Here is a 22,790-nt window from a genome sequence, read left to right on the forward strand (position 1 = left end):
GAATTACCCGACACGAGCCGGTAAATGTGTTCACAGGAAGGTTTACGCCGCCGCACCCTTGTGACTATAAATCTTTTCGACCAACGCCGCCGCATCGAAAAGCTTAATTAGAGCTGTGCGTACTCCCTTGATTAAACTTATGGAATATCAAATTGGACCCACGATTCACGATGTTTCCTATTCGGATATTACACCGACTTCGATGTCCATTCGTAGAAATGGCTCATAACCGGACCGCGGATATTTGCGCAGATTCGTATTTTTTTTTTTTTTTATTATTCAATTTGTACTTTACAATTTGTCTAGCTGGACATTCGGTAAATTTGTCTAGCTTTATTGCTAAATAACATGTGGATGGCTACCCCCAGCGAGATACCATCTTCGAGTTTGTATATTTTATTTCTTTAATGAGATCAGTGAGGTGTTTTTTCTTTAGACTTCTTTTTACGAAAGATTCGTATTTTTGTAAAGGCAAAATAATGGAACAGAACGTAATACGTAAAAGTTCCAAGTAACAACTGCAGAAATTGTATACATCGTATATTTAATGACAATTATTCGTTTGTTACCATCTGAGGCTTCTACGTGTTATATATCTAACATGTATGTACTATTTTAGAAAACGTTATTATCATCGAACACAGCTAATACGTAAAAGTTCCAAGTAACAACTGCAGAAATTGTATACATCGTATATTTAATGACAATTATTCGTTTGTTACCATCTGAGCCTTCTACGTGTTATATATCTAACATGTATGTACTATTTTAGAAAACGTTATTATCATCGAACACAGCTAATACTTAAAAGTTCCAAGTAACAACTGCAGAAATTGTATACATCGTATATTTAATGACAATTATTCGTTTGTTACCATCTGAGCCTTCTACGTGTTATATATCTAACATGTATGTACTATTTTAGAAAACGTTATTATCATCGAACACAGCTAATACTTAAAAGTTCCAAGTAACAACTGCAGAAATTGTATACATCGTATATTTAATGACAATTATTCGTTTATTACCATCTGAGCCATCTACGTGTTATATATCTAACATGTATGTACTATTTTAGAAAACGTTATTATCATCGAACACAGCTAATACGTAAAAGTTCCAAGTAACAACTGCAGAAATTGTATACATCGTATATTTAATGACAATTATTCGTTTGTTACCATCTGAGCCTTCTACGTGTTATATATCTAACATGTATGTACTATTTTAGAAAACGTTATTATCATCGAACACAGCTAATACGTAAAAGTTCCAAGTAACAACTGCAGAAATTATATACATCATACATTTAATAACAATTATTTGTTTATTACCATCTGAGGCTTCCACGTGTATTATATCTAACATATGTGTATTATTTCAGGAAACGTTATTATCATCGAACACGGCTAATACGTAAAAGTTCCAAGTAACAACTGCAGAAATTGTATACATCATACATTTAATAACAATTATTTGTTTATTACCATCTGAGGCTTCCACGTGTATTATATCTAACATATGTGTATTATTTCAGGAAACGTTATTATCATCGAACACGGCTAAAACGTAAAAGTTCTGAGTAACAACTGCAGAAATTGGAAAGTTTCGAAAAGTTTATTTATTTGCGATTGTGTATTCTATCATGCATATGTATATGGATTTGCGCGATAGAACGTGTTCAAGAAAAAAATGTACCTACTTGTTGATACCATCGAAGTCGCCACCGACACCGATGTGGTCCACACCAATTAGGTTTTTAATGTAGTAAATGTGCTCGGCAACGTCGGAGACGGTCGCCTGAGAGCCACATTTCACGAAGTAGTTATAAAACGTCACCATCACCAATCCACCGTTAGCAGCCTACAAATGAAATTCCATTTTATGTTGCATCGTTCGATAAAGTCGCTCGAAGTTTCGATCGTACTTCTTTAAAAAACTTATCCGAGTTTTAAATTCCATACGTTCGTGTATCTTCATCCAAAAATTTAAAATGGTATCGTACCGACTTGGCTGGATGGTACCAGGCACAATAGCAGGCAAAATTTTTGGGATACGATGGAATTTAGAAATTGAAAAGTTCGAAGGATCGCGTGTTCAAGGTTCGCAAGATTAAAAAATTTGGAAACTCGAGTGTTTGGAAATCTGGGTACCTGAACGTTCGAAAGTTTGAACTTTAAGCAAATTTAGATGGCTAGATGTTTACAAATTTCAATGTCCGAAGATTCGAGCGTTTGAAAACTTAGAAACCTAAAGATTCGACGCGTTCGATGAATTTTTCAGGCTTCGGTGACTCACAAACTTGGAAAATCGAAAACTTGAAAATTTGAAGATCTGGCGACTGGAATCTTTCACCTGAAACAAATAAGAACACGCTAGCTTTCGGATCGACGAAAAGTTCGATTATTCTGCTCGAAGTCTGATATCTTGATCGTGCCTTGTATTGACCGCAAATTCTGACCGCAACTATCGTCACGCGTTCCTCGATCAAATCTACCGCAATGTTCTCGCGTAACCGCATTTCGTCTGCATCCTACGTACCCGTGTTTCCTCTTTCGGGTAACTGTACTGTACCGTAGAAACCTGTCGCAAACGAACCTAAATGTTGGTCCAGAACGTTACGAATCTTATTTTAATGAACGATCTTTCTTATTTTCTGTTGAAGTGGTCACCACTTATAAGAAAACTCTACATCTGGTCTTTTTAGTTTCTCAAGCATTGAAGCCATCGACAGCGCGTAGACAAAAGACTGCGACGAAGTCAGACCATAAACAGTAGACAGGCGACGTTGGCTTCGGGGTTTTCAGTTATTGGGTAACACAGCTAGCGTGCGGATCTGGACCAGCTAAAATTGTATTCTTACTTATAATTACACTGATATTTAAATATATTTTCTGCCTTACAATTTATCCACTAGTTTTCTCTGATTACACATCGAATAACCTCAACATTTTCGAATAGATAACGAATGAAGGTTTTATTCGAGAGGAAAGAATTTATCGATAGTATTGTTTAACATCGTAAAGTAAATGTAGTAAAGTCGTACTTAACAGATTCTATATTGGAATCTCTTCTAAAATTTCTTTCCACGATTCAGAAACGTTATAACGATCGACGACTTGAATAAATCGTAAATTGTTCTTCTCTGATATTTTCTACAGATTTAGCTATGTAATGTTTATTCCCTTTGATCAGAGAATTGCATAGGGTATTACTGGCTTATAAGAGAACCGAAGATCTTTTGTAACCATCGAGTAACGGAAGAGCACTTGTGAAATGCCGATCTCGGACAGTTTCAAACTTCGTAACGAGATGACTCTCTTGTCAAGCTAAAACAATACGTTTACACAGGTTTCTATGTCAAAATATCGCTTAATAACGTTCACTGTGTAATTTTTTGGAATATTTTAAAAATTCATCTCGATTATTGTAAAATAACTTTTACTTGATTTCCATTGTATTATTATTATTATTATTATTACTATTATTATATATTATTTTCATTATTTCATTTTATATCGAACATATACTGTTTAATATCGATAAAATACATCTATGTACCTATGTACGTTTATGTTTCAAGAACGTGTATAGGTATGTGTTTTTTAAAATCAAATTTTCTATTCTTTCCCAAGTACGAGTTACAAAGTACGAGGCAACGAAATCCGATTAGAAATACGCAGAATGTAACAGTTAAATTTATAAAAATTGTCGTTACAATTCCATCTTGCTGTATTCGGGGTTCAATTTTTGTAAAATGAAGCATTCTCCTACGCTGATTGCGCATGTATCTGCGCAAAGACGAAAATACGATTTTCCCTCTATGGGAGAGGAAAGGATAAATTGTCTCGAAAAAAATGTCAAACACGGCGTAGTTATCAAGTTGATGATGTATACGTAAGAATTAAAAGTTCTTTCGGATGGTTTTACAGTTACGAAACGCAGCGTAGAATTCTAACGAGACGAGGAAAAATCTGCCACTCGAGGGGATTCGAGGAAGAAAATTGCGGTTTGTGGAAAGACACGAAGCCAACGAGGAACAGGGGGACAGATAAATCCGTTAATTTCTCGCCCTACTAATTTGTCGTTTAACGAGGGAACGCGAAGAGGTTTCCTATAATGGAGCAGAAAACCCGACAATAGAAACGAATAGCCGGTGGTAAATGTTTCGTGTCACTGGGAGACCAGCTGCACAGATAATCGTCTATCCTCTGGAGAGGAAGAAGAACGATCTGGTGCGAGAGAAAGCGCGAAAACCGTCACTTTTCTTTTCAATTCGACGAAACTTATTTCGCAACAAATCTACGTAGATCGTTAACAGATCCTCGAACAGGACTTTTATTTGACAAACGTTTTACAAGCTATCGTATAGCAGAGAATATTTTTCCACTATGTACAGCGCTACGAATAATTATAAACTCAAACATATTTTCTTACGTTATTGTAGGGACATATGCGTTTTAGGAAGTTTTCCACGAATAATGCTACATAAAGCCATATTAAAACCTATTTGGACCTATGGGATCCAACTATGGGGAACAGCGAGTAATTCCAATGTAGAAATTCTCCAAGGATTCCAATCAAAAGCTCTAAGATCCTTAATAGATGCACCTTGGTATGTTACCAATTAAACAATACACCGCGACCTTAAGATATTCATAGTTAAAGAAGAAATATCCAAATTCAGTAATAGACATAATACAAGAGTTAACAACCATCAAAACCCACTAGTTACTCAATTACTTGACACGGATCAGATCCGCAGACTAAAAAGACAATACCCTTTAGATTTAAGCATTAGATTCAACTAGAATCAAACATACTATAAACTCTTATAATCTAAGTTACAGTACCACGCCAAAATAATTTACTTATAATTCTCAATTGATTGTAAAAAGTCTACCAAATAAAAAAAAAAGTTCTGCACGAGTCAGTAGTAGTGCGAATGAATATCAGTATCAGTAAGTCAGTCAGTCGAGCGAACTAGTATAACGAATCAATCTTATAACGAGTATCATCAAGTGAACAACGCTTGCGATTAACTTTGCATTCTACACTTTAAAATATCTGTAATTCTCTCTCTAAAATATCTCTGATTAAATTAACTCGTCTGATTATTGATTTAATCAACAATACGTCACATCGTCCACCACATTATTTTATTCGATATTTCCAAGAAATCACTGATCATGTTTGGACAAGCGAAATTGCTTTTGTAAGGGATAAATCGAACGCTGTAGGATATCAGCTCCTGATCATCTCCGTTACACGGAGAATTATCGTCCTTCGTAAATGAAATAGAAGACAGAAAAGCCAGTTTTTCAACAAGACAATGTTGCTATTCGTATAGCCGGTGTTAGGAAGCCGTGGTTCCAGGATTTCGTGGTTCCAGGATTTCGTGGTTCCAGGATTTCCAATAGAATTATTATCATGGCTAGCGTCGAGTCCTCATCTGAACCCGATCGAGACCTGCGGGGAATTCTACGAAGAAAAGTTTACGAACAGGAGAAGTCACCTATAGAAAATATTTCTGAACTTGAATAAAGAATGAAATCCGTACGGGGTGGATATTCAAAACGAAATTTTAAGTAAGTTAGTGGATAGTATATCTAACAGATTAATAGAAGCAACAAGAAGTAAAGGAAAATACACAAAACATTTAACGAAATCTACATGTAACATTGACTTTATATCTTTTTTGCAGTCGAATACACAATTTTAAGAGAAAATTTAATATTTTTCAGACTTCGAAAGAAGACAATTTTTGTTTGTTGCATCGTCAGTTTTGTTTTGTATTGTAACATGAAATTATACAGACAATTTCGTCGATGTTTCTTCCAATGTCATGGCAAATCTAAAAATAAGATTTGAGTTTATAATTATTCACTGCACTGTATACATATGTCTCTATTTTTTCTCTAACAACGAAGATGATAATTCAGTTCGAAATATCTTCTAGAAAATTTTCAGAATTTGTATTATTTGTCGGCTGCCTTTTCTTCAAATTTAATACCAAAGCTCCTGCGTATCTTTCCTTTATGAAATTTGAATTTAATTTTCGTTCTGCTCCTGAGAATGTGTCTTTCCGTTATCTTTCTCCCTTCTCGAGGGAGGATCGGTAATTTTAATAATTTGAATATAATTAGATTTATTTTTTTACTCATTCCGATATATTAATCTTTTTCAGCGAAATTTTTATCTTAGTTTAAATTTAATTAAACGGGAAAACAGTCGAATAACGTGGCTTCTGCTTACCAGCTGCCTTAAAATGTCGTCGGGAACGTTCCTCGAGGAATTACAAATAGCGAAAGCCGAGGAGTGAGAAAAAATGACGGGTGCTTTGCTGGCTCTTAAAGCGTCCCTCATGGTTGCCCTCGCTGTATGACTAAGGTCTATCAGCATTCCCAGCCTATTCATTTCCTGAACTACTGTTTTCCCGAACGCCGTTAGACCGCCTCCTAAAACAAACGAGAACTTAGCTTTCTCCCTCTCTCTACTTACTGTCGAAACATTTATCTCCCTGATACAACGAAACTTGGAATTTTTCATTTTCCGATCGTGTTATGCTATTACTATATCTTTTTATAGCTTATACAATATAGTATGACAATATAGTAACGAGTACAATAAAGATTACATAATATACTATGTTTCATTGGATATGTACGCGATAGTCGCGATATCGAATATTTTTAATTTCATTATCATTTCAGTGTGACAAATGTTGAAGTAATTACTTCCAGAAAAACTCTACACCTTTTCTTTTGTATATCCGTGACCTGGAGAATACGCTGTTAAGAAAAAACTTGAAATAAAGAGAGGTGCATGTTACTATGTCCTTGAATATAAGTTTTGTTTTGGGTTACAAGGTCTAGAAACAAAAGAGCTATAGGTAGATTTCTATCGCTGTTTCTTGTAGCCTTCAGCTAGAGCTACACAGCAAAGTTAACTTTTTGGTAATGTCCTTTGCCATAAATATATGAACGTGCTCCCTATCATCCTTCTTCTATTGTATCGTAACACTGAAAGAATGAGGATTTGGATCAGCATACATTATACCTGTACTTATATCTATACTTATTTCAATATATCTTTCTATTACAAATGCATCCACTCGTTCCTCTATCAGTCAACCTCGACAAATTAAATTCACCATATTGTACCTTATTAATTATTCAATATTCATAAGAAACGAATTATCGTTTATCGCTAGCAGTAAAATCACTTGCAAATCATATTGCCTTTAACCGTATATTCTATGTGTTCTTACCAGTTAAGTTATGTTCTATCAGTCAACCTCAACACAAGATAAAGTTCCATTGCAAATATTTTTGTATCTAGATTGTTATATATTTATAAGAAATTTCAAGGCACGAAAATGCAGAGAACGCGTGTAAAGTGCAGAAATATATAAAACACTCCAAGTATAGTACTAGTAATAACATTTATTGGATAAAGCTAATTTCTGTTTATTTCCCGCTTTTTTTTTTTTTTTAAATTACGTTCGTAAGAAGGTAAATTTACTTAAATATTCACAGTTTATCTATAATACTCACCATCCTCCTCTTCGTCTTCTACCGACGAACTTTTCGCCCACGGTGTGTTACAAGTGTGCGTGAGTGTGAGATACCGTACACCCAATTGATACAGTGTTCTTAAAACGGCTAAACTACTTCCTAGGCTATGTCCACCTTCCACCCCAATCAATGAAGCTATCCTGCCTCTTTCGTGAGCATCTAGAATCTCTGAAAATTAAGTCAGTATCATCTGTACAATCTCGTTTGTAGACATAGAGTATTGAGTAATGTACCAATGGCGAACGTTTCTTAATCTTTTGAATTGTTTATTTCCTCGGTCTTGTCCTTTCTAATTGTTAACTTAGACTGTCAACCAACTGTTAAGTGTTAACACTTAATCAACCGAATAGGGAGATCTTCCCGTTTGGTCATGCAACGATGTTCTTCACAGAGAGGAGATCTCCCTTTTTCACTTTAGCAACGCGTTTTCTCTTTTTGTTTGTTGTTATTATCAGTTATTGTTTACCTGGAATTGTTCCCAATTAATTGCGCAACCTTTTCTGCTTTTATAAAGTACAGTATATAATAAAATACACCAATCTAGTGGTGTTAAAATTAAGTAAAAAGTTACATTGTCAGTTATGACTAAATAAAGTTATAATCGAACGATACCACACTGTAAAAAAATATTAGAATGCATTATGAATTTTTCATTTCACGTTCAAATCGTGTTATTTATCTTTAGTCACCTTCAATGTTGTTAATTTTACCTATATTTTTTTATACTTTTAATTTGATGTTTTGTATAAACAATATTTGAAATCGTTAAATAAAATCATAATTGACCGCTTAAATAATTTTTAGATTTCTTTGTTTTTTAAGCAGTGAATATCAGTCCTCGATGAACTTGGAAAAATGTACAGTGGAACGTACAGCTCGCTGTGGCGCGCACGGTTGGCTAAGTGTTAACTCATCGCGTTTGTTATATCCTCTTTTGAAAAAAAGAAAGAAAAACACCTATTTAACATAGTGTATGTCCAGCTGGACAAATGTAAAGTATAAATTAAATAATAATAATAAAAAAAACATAGTGTATGTCCAGCTGGACAAATTCTAAAGTATAAATTAAATAATAATAATAAAAAAAACATAGTGTATGTCCAGCTGGACAAATTGTAAAGTATAAATTAAATAATAATAAAAAAAACATAGTGTATGTCCAGCTGGACAAATGTAAAGTATAAATTAAATAATAATAATAAAAAAAACATAGTGTATGTCCAGCTGGACAAATTCTAAAGTATAAATTAAATAATAATAAAAAAAAACATAGTGTATGTCCAGCTGGACAAATTCTAAAGTATAAATTAAATAATAATAAAAAAAACATAGTGTATGTGTCCAGCTGGACAAATTGTAAAGTATAAGTTAAATAATAATAAAAAAAAAACATAGTGCGAGGCCAAGTGTAAAGACAAATCTTTCTTGCTAATCATCGTAGTCACTTATCTTTACTATTTCGTTTTTTTCTTTAGTTTCGTGCTTATCATGCCTATTATATTTTTCTTCCTTTTTAACGATGCGCCTGTTTAAGAAACAGAGGGTAGTCAGGAAGCGGTAGAGTTCAGATTTGTGGCTGTTTCGGATAATCGTGAAAGATACTAACCCGTTGAAGATGCAGCGAACTGCATGTGTTGCGAGTACTTCTCTATGAGCCTCTTAATGAGGTCCACCTGCTCCAGAGTCAGCTGGACCGCGTTGAGATGCTGCGACTCGCACGGCACGTAAGCAGCCCAAAACTGTGAACAAGGTACGAGCCGGATTATTCTTTGGTTAATTAAGAACAGCAGAGAAAGAGAGGGAGAAATATCGTCGACGCTGAATACACTTGCAAGGAACGTAGGTATGCGAAAAATGAACGAAACTTTTCTCTTTTGAGAAAGTCAAAACCGCGTGTTTTCGGCACGATATTTCCTTTAGAATCTTTCACGATATTTCTAATTTCGTTTCTTCGCACGTTTTTAGAACAAAGTAATTCGTTGTTTGAAAGACACGTAGCGCGCCTGACGTTGATGTATTATGTCGCTATTATTTTCTTATTTTTGGATGTAATATCTCAGCAATTTCGCTGATACTCTCAGCATTTCAATTTTCATATTTTAAGGTCTTTGTATTTTATTAATATTTTAGATTTTATACATACACTATGTATTTTAGATTTTTAGAAATATCTTAATTCAATTGCTTTTTACTATACGTTACATTTTAGCGTATCACGTTCCTCTGGCTTCTCGATACCATATACTTTCTAATTTTCTTCGTTCTCCTCTCATTTAGTCGTTTAAAAGCCGATTTACATTTTTATATCGATTTTTATATCGTTCGATGATTAACTTGCAAGATCGAGAATATTTTGATAAATTTTTGAATTACGTATATTCCATACGTTCCCTCTTTTATCACGTAATCCATTATATCAGTCAGCTGAGAAAGTTGGGTGAACAGAGTTCGCAACACATTCAACTAAAACGTCTGATGATCGATGGGGAACGCTGCTCGAATTTTGGTTCATTATTGCAGTTTAATAAGATCGTTGTCCATTATTGTACACCAATTTATTACGTATTACTTTATCCTGCGAAACTGTGACAAATTTTATGAGGGTGGTTCTACGCTCGTGATTCATCGTACCGCAAATATGGTATCACGTAGCGTCCATAAATAATCGTCTGCATGAAAATTCGTTGTAACTTGCGGTTAATCGGGCCACAAAGATTGCAACGATATAGTTATAGCAACTGGCGAGGTTCAATTTCGAATAAAAATGAAAATACGAATATGTCAATTTCTCTTTGTCTCTCGTCGTATCCATTTTCTAATTTAATTCGATTTCAAATTTACAATTATTTTCAGAACTCTTTGAACATAGCGAAACGAATCGATGAATCGTAGCGAATACCAAAGAATTTTTACGATGACGCAACTTTCTGAGCCTGAAATTTCAGTGACGATGAAACTTTGAAAGTAGCGATCGATTATTTGCAGTTTTATTGGTTTCACAATTTTTAGATTCATTTCTATAATAAGGCTGGACAATGCGTGATATAACATTTTTCACGCGTTCTCTGAAATATCGATTTCCTCTTAGGTTTGATATTTTCGTTGTTTTCGAATTTTTATCGACGAGCGGAAGCTTCGGATTATAAATAATAAATAATAAATAAATAGCAGGTGAAACTCTGTTGCTTTCGTTAAATAATTAAACGAATCGAATCGAAACTTTTGACACGCGTACCGAAATTAAAAAACAGTTCGATAATTTATCTTCGCCTCCATCTATTTTTATTTTTATTTTCATTTTGATTATTCGTAATCGAAACTCGTCTTGCCCGGACAAGTAGGAAATTATTTTTCGCGACAGAATAAATTGAATTTGTAGAAAATTGAAAACGAGAGTTCGTCGTGTAAGACAGAAAATGCAAAGCTGAAAGGAGGGACATCGAAAAAGAAAATTGTTGCGTTGTGATTACGCAATATACGGAAGATGATGTACCAAAACATAGAACATTTTTCATCTTCCATTTTCTCTTACGTATACAGTCTTCGCCTGGGAGCGGAGATTGGTTTCCTTTATGGTTCCTTGTGGCGAACTTCTGTTTTCCTTAGGGAAAAACAAGTGCAACTGGAAACGAATGAATTACACGTTCGTTGAAACTTATTTTCTGATTCAATTTTCGTAATACTCTTCTATCAGCATAGATGGTGTCACGGTGGCCGTGGTAATGCAGCGAAAGGATAATTATATCTCACATACCTTAGGCATCAAAACAGTAACCAAGCAGTAACAGAATCCCTATGTGACCGGCATCCAGCGATAACCCCTCCACAGGAACCAAAGCCTTGATATAAAAATACTCCCCAAGTCAGTACTCGACAGTCTATTCTGTTCTGTTATAACATTCTATATCGTTACTCTGTCAGTTTCTAATAAATTTTGTAATAACGATCATAATTGAAATACGAATCTCTCACCTTACGTGCGGAACGTGAAATTACCCCGAATCGACGTGACAATGGACTCGTAAGAAAATAAGAAATTCGTTCAACGATGTTAACTTGTTATTATCGTAATTCGCTGGCGTGTACATATCACTTTGCTTCTACGACAGTTCTTGATATTTTCTCTGGTTGGACCTTTTTCTTTTTATTTCCAAGTAGCTTACAATCAATTTTCATTGAGAATTATAAGTAAATTATTCTGGCGTGGTACTATAACGTGAATAATAAATGATTATCGTATGTTTGGTTCCAGCTGAATCTAACGTTTAAATCTAAAGGGTAATGTCTTTTTAGCCTGCGGATCTAACCCGTCGTGTCAATTAATTGAATAACTAGTGGTGTTACGACCGTTCGCGAAGAGACGCGATCGCGAGGAAAACACGTCAGCGAGAGGCGTAAATTCTTGCTACAATTCTGATAATCGACGCGAATCAGTCGTTCCCCTGTTTCGATTAAGATAACAGAGGCAGTTCAAATGATTGTAACACTGAATTAACAGGGTTAATATTAGCTTCTATTTCTAACAATATTTAAAATTATAATGAACACGTCACACGTCACATGATACAATTAGTTTGTTATTACAATTCGACCCGACTTTATGATATTTCTCGATGTACTAGGTTACCTGGATTTTATTCGTCCGAATCTCTCGATACACTCCGTTTGAATCCTCATTTGCCACTGACTGCCCTTCCATTTTGTCCTTTGTCTTCTCTGGGATACGACCCCCACCACGCTCGGTTCTCGCAACCGTTTGCGCCTATGATCACGTATGCCACCTTCTTTGTGTAAAATAACAGACCGAAGGCGAATCGATGTTTCTAGAATTCGCTGCTTGACGACAGCTATGCGCTTATCGCTACTTTGGGTATATTTCGCCGGTCATGTAAGACGATCTGTCTGCGACACTGTAGTAACAAGGGAGACGGTTAGGAACACGGCCTATAGTAAGCCTCGGTGCGTAACAAGTGGGTTTTGGTGATTGTTAATTCTTATGTTATATCTATTACCGAATTTGGATATTTCTTCTTTAACTGTAGGCATCTTAAGGTCGCGATGTATCGTTTCGTTGGTAACATACTAAGGTGCATCTATTAAGGATCTTAGAGCTTTTGATTGGAATCCTTGGAGAATTTCTATGTTGGAATTACTCGCTGTTCCCCATAGTGGTTGGAGCTAAAATGGACAATAGTATTTTCCAATTCTTAGGCTTTACTTGCACTCCTTAATCTCGTTAGATCTAAAGTGCACAATATTTTTCAATTCGTTCGTTATTACGGTAGAACCACGTTCATCTGGACTCCATTTATTCGAACGAAATTCCAGTTAATGTCCGATCAGCCGAACTTTTGCCGGCTCGATTCACTTGTCTGAACGCGAGCCCCTATTATGCGAAGGAAAAATAATGGGTAACGAGGAAAATCGGTGATCTCTTATTAAACGAACTCCAATTACATAAATTACTTGCCCATCGACAAATTCAGATAAATCGAGTTTTATTCTGATTTTACGGACTAATGATATAGCCACCTACAACTTTGACTACTCGGTATGCAAAGTTGAATTAAAAGATATTAGGTCGTCCGAAAAGCTTCTTTCGTTTTATAAGGAAATAATGGTGCACAACATTTTCCGTTTTATATTATTTTATCGAATTACGTATGATCCATTTTGTTTTATCAGGATAAAGATTACGACGTTCGACAGATTAGGTTTCATGTTTGTATTAAAATTTGTATTGTTTGTATTGTAAAAGACGCGTCTGTAAAAGAAAGACACTTTCCGGACAACCTAATGTAGTATCGTGGACGAAAGGCCTAAGAGATATGGGGCGAACTATAAACAATATCGCGAGAAAGCCGAAGTGCCGACAGGCCCAACAATGTATCGTCGGTCCTTCGATCGAATAGTTTCGTAGAAAAGGCTTGCGTGACTCTGGCCACGAGCGGTTGCGGAACACGTGCGTGGTGGGGCTAAGATAAAAGACAAAGGGACGCTAAGGGAGAAAGACGAATTAACAGTCAGTGTTAGTTGAGAAGTCGGAGTGTGTGAGTTGAGAAGCCAGAGAGTGTGAATCGAGAAGTCAGGGAGATAATGTTGTTCTCGAGAGAATGTGGTCCGCGTAAGAGAGAGCGTTGGATCCGTGGTGACGCGAGTTGCAAATTAACTATCTAGTTGTCTTAATTATAATACGTTATTGTGATTAGTTCGCGTTAAACAATCATCGTTTCCTGTTTAACCAACATCTGTTTAATCCATTTATTGTAAATAAACTAATTATAGTGAAGATCTTACGCTAATATATTGCAGTTTGCCAGACTCCATCAAACCTACTTTATCCTAACGTTATTATTCTCGACGGTTGATCGTTCGTGTTGTCTCCTAAAACGCAAACTATCTCCAACCGAGTGGAAAACTAAACCGCGAAACATCGTACAATCTCGTTCTCTAAATTCCATCGTACGTTTCGTAGATGGGGACACGCGTCGCGATTCCGCTGACGATTCTCAGGATCGTTGGTTGCTGCGACGAATGCTCGGCTGGGTGGCGCGGTAATGGCATATCCAGCGCGAACGTGGCAAAAGGAGAAGAGGAAAAACGAGAAACAGCCGAGCAGGAAGAAAGCCAACCGGCTAGGTAGCTGCTACGTAAAAAGAAGCAGTCAGAAAACCTGGAGAACCGGTAACGAGCTTGCGGTGGAAAACGCTGGCGCAACGCGCAGAGAGGGATGATATCGGGCTTACTCGTGTTTGTGCAACGTAATATCGGGCCGTTTTCTGTTTCGCCAGCTAGTGCACACTATCGTTGCCGTGTGTTTCATTATGTGTGTCGCGTTACACGGTTACCTTGGCGAAGAAGCAACGTTTTCTGTGTCATCTCGCGGCAACCTTGTCTTTCTTAATATTGCCGCTCCCGGGGATATGCAGCTCGCTGCGCTGAAACGTTGCTTGCCGGATTTCAAACGGCTCTCCCCGAACGACGAATATTGCGTCGACCATCTGTCCGATTTCTGCCCTTTGCACGCTGTCTCGCGCGAAATTTCAAACGTTCTAACGTACACTGTCGTTCGTAAACATGGCATGGGCATAATTTCGTGGGTTTGTATGGACGATACAAAATGTTGTTAATTAATGGAGAAGTAAATAGGTAGAAGCTATTTCCGATTTGCATCTTCTGCGTATTCTGACTCGTATGAAACTGCGAGCGTTTTCTATGTACATCGACGTTCCTAAATATCGTTCGTACTGATAGTATCGGATATTGATAATTAATGGCAAACTAATTAGAAATTAAGTATCTACTACTTGCTTGGGATTTCTGTGAAATAACAAACAAATATATCATATAGTATATGTATTTGTATGACGCGATATGAAATTTAATTAGAATTAATCAGGATAGAGTCTCTATCGTAGAGAAATGTATCGTCTTGTATGTTTCTGCGTAGTTTGATATTCAAACGAGTCGAGAACAACGTATTCCTTAAATGGTAATGCTCTTTGTTACATAACCGTGTTAAAAAATAAATAAACTTTATCGCGACATAAATATTATACGACAGCTAACAAGAATAAGAACAACGTCAGAGTCTCCTAATTTATAATTTTGCCAACGAATTATACTCTATCATAAATAAACAAGCGTTTATATTTACTTTAGAGCTGTGATATATAGGTATTTTTCAAGAAATTTTAAAAGAAACCGTACAATTGTTTGATTTCATTCGTTCTTCTTTCGTGATGTAATTTTTGTTTTGTTAATTTACGAAAGATGTTGAAACATGAAGGTACTTAGTATGTTATAAATAATCGTATTTACACGAATATGTATAAATGTATGACGATACATTCTGTGCATATTTGCTTTCATTAATAGTGAAAGACGAACCAAAGAAAATTGGTGTCTTAGAGGGAACTGGATATTTGGAGAAAATATCTTTTTCTGTTATCGATGCGATCCAGCTGAAAGTTTCCTTTCTTTTTGTGTAATACAGCAATATTCTCGAGATAGCTTTTATTATACCTGGTAGTAATTACTGAAAGCGTTACTTTTTATTTTCGTACAGCTTTTAAGCTCTGAAAGGTTTTAAAGCGTAGGCAAACGAGACTGGAAAAGACTTTCACGGTAATCCAATGGTAAGCAGGGTATAGAAGTTATTCTCTTCAATCGACATGGAAGGTTATTTGCAACGCTGTTTCATCGTAATGGTTCCTCTGTTAGAGCGAAATTAGTCGAATGGGATTTAATGAAGTGGACATACAGATTCTGGTAAACGGTTTTGCAATTAAGTATTCCGGATGCGGTTCATTTCATTGTTCTTTTCAGTGTTCCCCTTTTCATTATGAATTTTCCGATATAATGTACGTTAACATTTCATCAGCAACTTTCCCTTTGACGCTATACGTGTCAGTAGCGTTTTATTCAATCTTTTAAATATTCATTTTGCAAATTCTAATCATCCATTAAGCACAGAAGGAGTAATTACTTTAATTGGCAGAGTAATTTTACATACAGAGAAAATACACTCTAGCTCTGAGATCAATATTCTCTGAGAAAAGTGCATATATTGCAATAAATAAATATATGGTGACAAACATATGACACGTGACACAATTTCTCTAAATTTTGTTCTTTTGCTATTTGACATTCTACTACATCCTATATGTTCCATCCAAAGATATTATTAGAAAAACGCTACTAGCATATAAAAATATACATTTATTCTTTCAATTTTTGCAAATTACATAAACCTCATAAACGACAAATGAAGTGCTTTTATATAACTAGGAAGATTTAATGACAATTCCTCCTCTATAAGTGATCTATTGCAGCATCCTTGTATCCTAGCAGCAGCATTATATTTGTCATTCTACTACATCCTATGTTCCATCCAAAGATATTATTAGAAAAACGCTACTAGCATATAAAAATATACATTTACTCTTTCAATTTTTGCAAATTACATAAACCTCATAAACGACAAATGAAGTGTTTTTATATAACTAGGAAGATTTAATGACAATTCCTCCTCTATAAGTGATCTATTGCAGCATCCTTGTATCCTAGCAGCAGCATTGTATTTGTCATTCTACTACATCCTATGTTCCATCCAAAGATATTATTAGAAAAACACTACTAGCATATAAAAATATACATTTATTTTTTCAATTTTTGCAAATTACATAGAAGCTGTTAAACCTCATCAACGACAAATGGAATGTTTTTATATAACTAGGTAGATTTAATAACAATTCCTCCTCTATAAGTGATCTATTGCAGCATCCTTGTATCCTAGCAGCAGCATTGTATTTGTCATTCTACTACATCCTATGTTCCATCCAAAGATATTATTAGAAAAACACTACTAGCATATAAAAATATACATTTATTCTTTCAATTTTTGCAAATTACATAGAAGCTGTTAAACCTCATCAACGATAAATGGAATGTTTTTATAGAATTAGGAAGATTTAATAACAATTCCTCCTCTATAAGCGATGATCTATTGCGTCATCCGTACGTTTTAATGTTTTTGGATATAACACATATAAATAATTTCTCCTGAATAAAAGATAACTCAAATTTAATCAAATATTAAACTGTCAAAATTGTATATTAATATTTTATGTTATATTAGATTGTCCGGAAAGTGTCTTTCTTTCGCAAACGTGTTCTTTACAACAGTGCACCTTCATACAAACTTGAAACCAAGTCTATGAAATATCGCGATGTTTATCTCAACAATGCAAAATGGATGGTACATAATTCGACAAGATAATATAAAACAAAAAACGTTATGCGTCTATTATCTCCTTATAAAACGAAAGAAACTTTTCGGACAACCAAATATTCAGGGTGGTTGGTAACTGGTGGTACAAGCGGAAAGGGGGTGATTCTACGCGAAAAAAGAAGTCGAAAATATAGAATAAAAATTTTTCGTTTGAGGCTTTGTTTTCGAGAAAGTCGACTTTGAATTTTCGCTCGGTACGCGTGCATTTTATCACGTCTCGTTATAACGACCACCAGTTACCAACCACCCTGTATAACTTATTGGTGGACTGTGAATTTTTATGCAAATTCATATTTATGAAAATACATAAATAAAAATTTTTTTTTAATTTTTCCATCGAGACAACGATCTACAGTGAGATCCGTTATAACGTACCGGACGCGTACCGAGCGAAAATTCAAAGTCGATTTTCTCGAAAACAAAGCCTCAAACGAAAAATTGTTATTCTATATTTTCGACTTCTTTTTTCGCGTAGAATCACCCCTTTTCCGCTTGTACCACCAGTTACCAATCACCCTGTATATATAAAAATCTTATATTCCTTTATTTTATATTTTATAACGTATTAATCCAATATATGCTTCACAAAACTTAGTTACAATTAGAAAACGATCAAACGACTAACAATAAACGCCGCACGATTGCAAATTTTCGTGCGACAGTGTATATGAACCACCTGTTCTCTTCAACTGCGAAACGTTCCGTTTCCTATCGCACTTTCGGACGAATAAGTTGAACACGCGAAAGGTCAAATGTCCTGCCGCCTGTACCGCAAGTCACGATCGAGCTTATAAACGTGCTTCGAGCGCTTCAGATTCAACGACTGATCAATACGTTAAATCTGTTTGGTTCGCCATATCTTCGATATTCTGTCCCGATAAATCGCCTTGATACCAAAGGATTATGCTTGTTTTACGGAACCACATTCTCGGCGCAAATAATCCGATCAGAATTTTTGTTTGACGCCGGTGATCCCTGTTCAAAGGATCAGCCAACTCGAGGGGGAAAAAACGTTAAAGCTATCGCGAGATATAGGGGAGATATCGGCGATAATAAGCTACAGTTTGCTAAAAGAGGGTTGTTTTATAGGGTGGATTAAGGTCGAAGGATAAACTTCTTGTACGATTACGTATTTTGCTAATCTTCTTCGCGAATCTTATTTTCTCCCATCTATGGGCGTATCGAAGATGAGAATTGACACTAAAACTACCACACCAGTTAAATTGACTGGTTTTACAATTTTATTTTAAAATTCCTACTTCGTGTCATATCTTTTTCCGCAATGATGTAATGACTTTCGCAACGATAACTAAAAGAATAATATAACGAGTTTTATTTTGTTTTTTATGTATTCAAACTCAAAATAACTTTGTATCAGGGCTACTTATACCAATACCAATGAAAACGACTGGTACTTGTGAAAGCGTAAAAGGGTCCTGCAATCTGTTTATCGAATTACCCAGTTTCCTCGTTTTCTACAACTTCCCACAAGTCTTTAAAATTTGTACCGCGTATCATTCGACACGATGATATCAGTTATCAGGAAAATTCCGGATCGATCGCTAGATGCTAACACTAGCAATACCACACGAGTCAAAACGACCGGTTCTACAATTTTATAAATGTGTGTAACCGTTCAACTACTATCGAAACTGTGTGCAAGCAAAATCGTTTTCGTGAGATGGAGGAAGTTTGGAAAAACTGTTCTGCACCGAGGCAGATCGGCCCTGCAAAGAGGCTGCTGATTAATTACAACGTTCCTTCTAGTTGGCCAAATAAACAACCAAACGAATTTCATGGGGTGGCTAGCCGGCTTGTTTTATTATTCTCTTCTTTTGCCTACGTTTCGCATAAGTTTTCCAGTTCACAAAGAAATATGCGCGAACGTGCTGCGAAAATATTTCTCCTTTAATTTTGTAATTCTTTGGTTACGTGGCTGTAAGCATGTTGCTGGGTAAATCTGTACGCTTGTACACAACGTGTACGTGTGTTTGTGCACCATGGTCGAGCGCGACGAGTTTCCAAGGCTTTGTGACGTTAATCGATGCATTCAACTTGTCCCAGACGAGTAACCCGAAGTAACCCCTGTGTTTAATTATATGGTAAACACCGATTTATTCTTGAGACACCTTGCTATTTTTAAACTTTGATATTTTTAAGTCTGGAGCAAAGGAACTGGTCGATCGAGTGATAGAAGAGTCGAACTTTAAACGTAAATTCTCTTCCCTATTCGTTTATCGAATACGTTTGTTCATATTTATTTATTTAATTCTCGAATCTTTTTTTTCCAGATAATTAACTGGAAAAAAAGTGAACAGAAACGAACGTTTGAGCGGATCTGCGAAGACGAAGGGAGACGATCATCCTTATCACGCGTCTTTTTAATTCCATCTGTGTAAAATTATTTTGATCAACTTTCACGAATCACGCGTTAAATCGATGCGTTAATGCGTCGATATGTTATGATGAATCGGATCGAAATCCTTTCATTGTGTCAATAACAGTCGCTTCGTTTAATCAAATTGTTTCGAAAATACATCAAACCAAAGCAGATAATATACTCAGAATAGAGCAGGCAAGAGACACGGATAGTTGGGTCCCTGAAACGCTGAAAATTAAATACCTAACGTAATATCACAGTGGCTACGAAATTATTGAGCTTAATTTTCCAATTAAACGTCTTTTAATCAGGTTCTACGTTTCATTTTCATAGTATGAAATTCTCGATAGTCACACGAGACTGCTACAAAATGATACGAAATTTAACATGCTTAGACCTAACTAATTAGGTCTGTTTTTCGAATACCATAATAGACGCAATGGTGTGCAAATATCTTTCGTAGCCATCGTAATTATCAACCAGCGTCGATGGATAATCGGGCTATTTGTAATTAAGATAATTACCTGACCGCCGACCATGCCTTGACGTAGCCTAACCAAGTCAGTTTGACTCCAGGCGCTCTTGCTCCAAGGCGCGACCTGTCGTAGATCCTTGTCGAAATCGAATTCGGCCAGTTGGTTGTGAACGAAGTTTCTAATGTTCCAGGGCAGATCATTGTGGCCGTCGATCAAAGGCACCTCGGAAAGAACCTGCCGCACGGTCTCCAACCTTTCCTTGGGCGATGTCAGGTGTGCAGTCTCGCCATCGGCTGGTCGTGGGCCAACTTTCCCGACCCAGCTTCCGATTGACAGTATGATCACGCTTGCTGTCCAGACACCGCTCTGACCGCCACACTGCAACACCGGTTCGATTATCGGTGGTTAGTCGGCAATTATCGAAGAACGTTCCAACAACTGGGATAATAGTAAGTTAGCTCGGAGGTTGTGGAATTCCATGGGCCGAGGAAAATATTTGAATGTTTGATTCATTCCCGGTCAGAGGAATGTTGGAGCTTTTGGTGTCGGATGATTAAGGGGGGAGGGTAAGGTCCATTCGTACAAAAAAAGGCATGTTTTCGTGAATTTTTTGTGACGACACAGTTAAAATCTCTTTTTTAAAACCAATAGTACATTAAAGTATGACATTCGAAGAATATTGTGTAAAATTTTCACGGAGAAATATTAAAAAATACGGCAATGGCAGCAATTATTCGGACGCGTCTCGGAAAAAAGTATAATTGCGGTGCCACTGATAACTTGGTGCTGGATCATCTGAAATCAAAAAATCAAAGTTTATTCGTTAGGTAACAGTTTTCCCCAGGTAACGCTGCGAGGGTTTTTCGAAATTTCAATTTTTCACTCTTTTGGAACACTTTGAAGGGAAAACGCGATTTTGTGCGGAAAAAAATCGGCTAATTTGTTATCGTAAAATAAGAATAATTAACAAATTTGAAAAAACTCTACAGCGTTACCTCGTAAATTAGGTACAGAAATAGTGTTCAAAATTTGAAAAGGATCGGTGCAGTAGTTTTGAAGTTCTCATTGGCACCGACTTTGAAAACGTGAGTTGTGGGGAAAACGCTTTAAAGTTTTGAACACTAAAAAATCTGGTATAAAACGTTCATAAGCGAATTTTATCGGCTTACCTCACACTGAATCATCAATGCCAGGTCCATAAAGGATGTTGCTATTATCCATGATGTCTAAAGCATCTTTTTGCTCCTGTCTACGACGAATCCTACCTTCTTTGGCGAATAATCTATAGAAATTCGTATGTTTTTCCAGTACGATTGGAAAAATGGAATTCAAACTGCGAGAAAGGAATTTGTCTCGGCTGTAAAATATCGTAACTTTGGATGCGTTACACGTTTTTACATCAGGTTGTCCGGAAAGTGTCTTTCTTTCACAGACACGTGTTTTACAACAACGTATCTTTATACAAACATGAAACCTAATCTGTAGAACGTTGCAATCTTTATCTCGATAGAACAAAATGGATCATACGTAACTCGGTAAAATAATATAACACGGAAAATATTGTGCATCCATTATTTCCTTATAAAACGAAAGAAACTTTTCGGACGACCCAATACACCGTACGCATTCTATTTCTCTACCTCTAAGTTTCTCGTAAATACATGAAAATCCATAACGATAGATGTTGTGCATTTATAGGCTGCGATTTAAATACGTAAGAATGTACAGGAGATAAGGCAAATTTTATTGTGTTTTATATTGTTTGAATTGTTTCGTATCGATGAAGATATATATGTTTAAGTGTTAGTATTAGATACAAGATGAGATACGTGTGTTTGGGATGGCAGTTTGGATAAGTGTGAGTCTTTGGAGGCTCTAATTAAATTATGAGAACGAGCGAGAGTCAGAAATATGTAAGCCAAGTCCTTTTTCTAGGCTGTGAAACCGAAAAATAAATAAATAAATAAATATATATGTATATTATAATATTTGAAAATTGAACAAATATTTGTCGTTGTTCCATTGATCGTTGAACTGTATTTTTGACGGTTTTTATAAAATTTGAAGAAGTTGAAAGAATAAATGTATATTTTTCTATGCTATCTGCAAGTTGTATTTTTTAAAGAAATCATTGAATGGAACATATACGATGTAGTAGAACAACAAATACAATAACAAAAGAGCGAAACTCGAAGAACTCTGCCAATTAAAACTATTACACTTTCTGTCCTTAATAAATATATACATTATAGTACTTAAAAATAAAACAAATATTTATTTAAATTCTATTTCTTTCTTTAATTGTACATAGAGAAACCTGAACTCGTATAAATATTCAAAGTGAATAAATAATACTGAAACAATCCGAACGTCAAAAATATTTGGAGATGATGTTAAGAAGAATGTTGCAAAGGCTGAAGAAAAAGAAATACAATTTTTGAAGATTGAACATTTCAGATACATAGAAAACTTTTAAATACAATATATAAAAATATGGGTTTAGAGATATAGAATTTTTGCAGATCTAAAGATATTAGAAAATTTCATATCGAAGATATTTGATT

At 35.6% G+C, this 22,790-nt stretch overlaps 2 protein-coding genes across 3 annotated transcripts in view; both read right to left on the reverse strand.

Moving 5' to 3' along the window:
* Positions 1-22,790, reverse strand: part of LOC138181434 (three prime repair exonuclease 2) — a 227,381-nt gene that overhangs the window by 10,026 nt on the left and 194,565 nt on the right. The gene's annotated exons all lie outside the window — the stretch shown is intronic.
* Positions 1-22,790, reverse strand: part of LOC138181415 (dipeptidase 1) — a 247,882-nt gene that overhangs the window by 3,822 nt on the left and 221,270 nt on the right. Inside the window, exons 2-6 of one of the 2 annotated variants that reach the window (XM_069116189.1) lie at positions 20,275-20,604; positions 9,184-9,316; positions 7,557-7,745; positions 6,256-6,455; positions 1,703-1,863 (exon numbers count right to left, since the gene is read on the reverse strand). In XM_069116189.1, coding sequence (XP_068972290.1) covers positions 1,703-1,863; positions 6,256-6,455; positions 7,557-7,745; positions 9,184-9,316; positions 20,275-20,604 — 1,013 coding nt within the window. Of the gene's footprint in view, positions 1-1,702; positions 1,864-6,255; positions 6,459-7,556; positions 7,746-9,183; positions 9,317-20,274; positions 20,605-22,790 lie in introns of both variants that reach the window. The other variant, XM_069116179.1, reaches the window with a different exon arrangement.

Source organism: Bombus flavifrons, chromosome 1 (assembly GCF_040668555.2).
Source record: "Bombus flavifrons isolate JBK064 chromosome 1, iyBomFlav1_principal, whole genome shotgun sequence".
In the NCBI taxonomy this organism is placed as follows: Eukaryota; Metazoa; Arthropoda; class Insecta; order Hymenoptera; family Apidae; genus Bombus; species Bombus flavifrons.